Below are 4811 nucleotides of genomic sequence, written 5' to 3'. Positions count from 1 at the left end.
AAAAAAAAGTTAATAATCCAGATGACATTTCATTATGTTTTTTTTTTTTTTTTTAAGCATGTTGTTTCTTGTCCTCGAACCTAAGAAAGAGATGTGTTAATAGTGACTCTTATTTATATAATTTTTGTAAATAAGTTCAAAATGATTCAATTATTCTACAGTACTATTTAAATAAAACACTGCCTGTGTTTGTAAATAGCAGATACTACAATGACATATACATCCAAATATATTAGGATTTTTTGTTTTGTTTAAAAAAAACAGGAAAGTAAAGGCATTTATTATGTAACAATAGTTACAATATACAATACAATATTTTTAAAATCACTGTAACTTACAGCTTTGAGTGACGTATTGCATAAATAAAGCATTACACCAAAATGGAAAAGGTTTAGTGTGCTACTTTCACAGAAACAGATCTAATTTTGCTGCAGTGTGCTCTGTTCTTAGATGTGGCATCCTAGCACACAATCCTGATGTTATCAGCCTGTTTTTTTAAATCCATCTCGGCTTTTTCTGCAGGTGATTCTCAGCCAATGGATGTCTGCTCAGTGCACAATGAAGATAGCTTCCTGCGTTACTCTGTGTCACTATTGGGTTACGGGTTCTATGGAGATGTGCTGACAGACAGTGAGAGGAAGCGCTGGATGGGCCCGGCCCGTTACGATATCTCAGGTACACAGGAAAATATATCAAGACTGACATAAGTGATCTTTGTCTTTCTGCAGTTTTGAATAGAAATTATTTTATTTTATTACGTTTTTTTTTTTTTTACAGGTGTTAAAACTTTTCTGTCACATCGCTACTATGAGGGAACTGTGTCCTTTTTACCTGCTGAAGGGGACTCGGGAACTCCCAGAGACAAAATGCAGTGCCGATCTGGGTAAATGCTGTTCTGTGTCTTTTGTATAATCATAATTTGATCACAGTAATATGAATCTGTGAGCAAACATTAATACAACATGACCGAACCTGTAAAATTAGTCATTTAAGCTATCATCTGATGTGTTCCAATTATATAGTAAACCAGGACTAGATGATATTTATACACTACAGTTTGCAGTCAGTAAGTTTATTTTTTAACTTACTGGCTATTTTTTTAAGAAGTCTGATGCTCACCCAGGCAGAAATTATTTAATTAAAAAATATAGTAAAACTGTAATATTATGAAATATTATTACAATCCAAAATTAGCTGTTTTCTGTTCTAATATATATTTTAAAGGTATTTTAATCATGTGATGGCAAAGCTACATTTTCAGCAGTCTTCAGTGTCACAAGATCCTTTAGAAATCATTCTAATATGTTGATTTGCTGTTTAAGAAACATTTCTTGTTATTATTATTATCATCATCAACATTCAAAACTGTTTTTTTTTCTGCATAATATTTTTGTGGAAACCATGCTAGGTTTTTTTTTTTTTTTTTTTTTGATGAATAGAATGTTCAAAAGAGCAGCATTTATTTGAAATGTAAATCTTTTGTAACTTTATAAACATATTTACTTTCACAATTAATACATTTAATGCATCCTTGCTGAATAAAAGTATTATTTTCTTACTTAAAAAAAAATCTTACTGACCCCAAACCTATTCACAAAATATTTAAGATGTAAATACATATAAATTACAATGTAAATATTTTAATGTAATGATTAGATATGATTGTCCCTTCTTACATTTTTAAAGAATGCCTTGATTATTATTATTTATTATATTTTATTTTTTATATTATTATTTTTACATTTGTGTAAAACAGATAGCTGTATTGCCCACCTCTATTGTTAACATGTTTCTGTCTTGCAGGTGTAGTATCTGTCTGCAAACCTCTTCTGACCAACTGGTCAGCAAAAATGAAGACAGCGTTTCTGATGCTGGTGAGGAGCTTTTGGGAATAATCTCTATGCTGGTGTTAAATTGAGCTCGGCATTGACAGAAAGTCTCATATCTGCCCTGTGGTAAATGCGCCCACCCTCAGTACAGGCCAACAAAGTGCATTTCCAGCCATGATTTGTAAAGCTTCCATCTGTCGGCTCGACTGGCACGATGTTTGTGAACATTAGGCCAAATGGTTCAAGCTGCCGCCCGGCTGATCATTTAGAGAGTGCGCACACACACACACAGCATATTATCTCTGCCTCTCAGCACTCTCAGAACAACTGGCACCTCCGTTACCCAGCATTCTGTGTGTTTACCCTGTGCACTGATAAGTGCTGTTTACAGAGACACACTCTCTGCCCTCACAATCCCAAATTGGCATTTGTGCATGATGATTTCCTGAAAGCTTTTAGACCGCATGACATAAATAGAGTCTTGTGGGAAGAATAAGGGGAAGACTGATGTAAACAGGAAAGGGGAGTCGAGGGCCCTTCATCGTTGAGCGAGCGCCAAAGCTATACATGCCTTGAGATTTACTATCACCTGACTTCTTTCATTTTTTTCAGTTTATAGCTACACTGTAAAAACAGATTTTTCGAAGTTGTAAATAAAATAAATCTAGAAAGTACTATTTCTGTATTTTGTCTTTCACTCTACTTCAAAATTTTGTTAAACTCAATGTCACTTGCCATTTGTGTGTAATTATTTGTGAAATTTACTAGTGATTTCTGAGTGAAAATAGCTTCAAAGTAATTCGCCTTTTTTTTTTTTCAGTGTAGATTTTTGCATTTTCAAATGCAGTGCAAAAACTGCTTGCTAATTTTAAGTCAAGTCATTTCTTTATATAGCACTTTATACAATACAGATTGTTTCAAACAGAAAAATAATTGTTCAATGATGGTTCAGAGAGCAATTCTGCTATAATTCAGTTCAGTGTTGATTCAGTTCCATTCAAGAATATCAATTATGAAATGAGTTCAGCTCTGTAGAAAACAGTAATGTCATCATCCAGATCAGTTCAGTTCAGATCTCATCCAGTCTTGTCAGTACAGACGATTCATTAATATTGCTGGATATTAGATGCCCCCAACTAAGCAAGCCAGAGGCGACAGTGGCAGGGAACCCAAACTCCACCTGTGACAGAAATGGAGGGGGAATAAAAACAAAAAACCTTGGGAGAAACCAACAGAAGGTTCTGATGTGTTCTGAGTTGTTAGGGTATTCTTGTTGGTAGCCTATCCACAACGCTTCAAAAAAAACAAAACCTTGGAGACGCATGTATCAGAGTCTGTGAAAAGGGTCTATAGACTTCACTGTGTAAAGGTATACTAGTAGTCACATGATGTTATTGTATTTCAGAGTGTGGGGATACATGGACGGTCATCAGGGGAAAGTTCTTGGCCATCAATGCTGCCAGCATGAGTTGTGCGTGTCCTCGCAGTCCTAAAGGTCTGTCGCCATCAGCGCACTTAGCAGATGGAACTACTGACCTCATCCTCGTCAGGAAGTGCTCCAGACTCAACTTCCTGTGCCACCTGCTGCGCCATACCAATAAGGAAGACCAGGTTCTTGCTTTATCTCAACAGAAAATATCAGTAGATTTAACATATTTTTTTTTTATGAAAGCGATGAAGCAAATCCATTCATGTTTCATCTAAGCCTCTGAAAAAAGCAACACTCTCTTAACCAGCACACTTCAAAAAGTATCCCTGCTGTCCACCAAATGCTTACTATATAATTTATAATAGTATAAATTTAAAATTATATGTATATTTAATTAACTGTAAGTTCTTTTTTTTTTCTTGGAAAAAGAGCAGCTAATTTTGTTCTTTGAAGTTCTTAGTAACAGCAGGGTTCATACGTTCATAGAGAACCTTGAAAGTCATGGCAATTTGTCTAGTTAAAGGGGTCATATGATGTTGCTAAAAAGAACATTATTTTGTGTATTTGGTGTAATAAAATGTGTTTATGCGGTTTAAGGTTTAAAAAACACATTATTTTCCACATACTGTACATTATTGTTTCTCCTCTATGCCCCGCCTTTCTGAAATGCGTCGAATTTTACTAAGCTCATCAGTCTGAAAAGAGAGGTGTGCTGTGATTGGCCAGCTATCCAGTGCGTTGTGATTGGCCGAATACCTCAAGCGTGTGATGGAAATGTTACGCCCCTTATCATACTGTGATGCGGTGTCCCGGCCGGAGCGAAGAGACAAAAACATTAAAACCCATTATAAACTAGGCATTTGTTGCATCCAGTGGGGACATAATTACGGATTATAATGACTTATACTGTCTTTTTACGTGTTGCGTTGAATCGCGCCGCGTAAACATAAAACCATGTCTGCATTTGTGATCGGAGAAATGACAAACAACAAGCTCTACTCTACACTGCTCAAAACTCACGTTTGAATCATCAGTGGCAAATCCTTTAAGGTCCCACTTTATATTAAGTGGCCTTAACTACTATGTACTTACATAAAAAAATAAGTACAATGTACTGTAGTTTCACTTTCACAATGAAACACACAGCGTCACACACGGCGGGCTTCAGTGAGCGGCGGCGGGCGGGCTTGAGTGAGCAGAGGCCAGCGGACTTGAGAACGGCGCGGCCGGAGGATTCGATGAAGGACGGTATTTTTTTTAAATATAAGTACAATGTAAAAACATGAATGTACACAATAAGTGCATTGTACCAAATGATTAATTTAAATGTAAGTACATATTTGTTAAGGCCACTTAATATAAAATGGGTCCTCCTTTAAATATGAAAACGTACTTACAGAACGTACTTACTGAGTCAGAACAGCCGGCATTATAGTCGTCCATAAAATGTGCTGCACACATCTGAATATTTGGGTTGAACTTCTGGAACAGTGTTGTAAATACAACTTAACCACTGATTTCTAGTCGTGTCCTCTTTTGGAAAGCCAAACAAA

The 4811-nt window shown here is 35.9% G+C and overlaps 1 protein-coding gene across 1 annotated transcript in view; it reads left to right on the top strand.

Annotated features, from left to right (window-relative positions):
- The window catches only part of LOC107689729 (ceramide kinase-like), a 27434-nt gene that overhangs the window by 15502 nt on the left and 7121 nt on the right, over window positions 1-4811 (top strand). The window contains exons 8-11 of the mRNA XM_016487859.1: window positions 523-675; window positions 778-883; window positions 1804-1874; window positions 3235-3440. Of these exons, the coding sequence (XP_016343345.1) occupies window positions 523-675; window positions 778-883; window positions 1804-1874; window positions 3235-3440 (536 nt within the window). The remainder of the gene's footprint in view (window positions 1-522; window positions 676-777; window positions 884-1803; window positions 1875-3234; window positions 3441-4811) is intronic.

This window comes from Sinocyclocheilus anshuiensis, unplaced genomic scaffold (genome assembly GCF_001515605.1).
Source record: "Sinocyclocheilus anshuiensis isolate Anshui unplaced genomic scaffold, SAMN03320099.WGS_v1.1 scaffold1014, whole genome shotgun sequence".
NCBI lineage: Eukaryota > Metazoa > Chordata > Actinopteri > Cypriniformes > Cyprinidae > Sinocyclocheilus > Sinocyclocheilus anshuiensis.
Note: the sequence above shows the minus strand (reverse complement) of the source record. Positions and strands in the feature narration are given on the sequence as shown.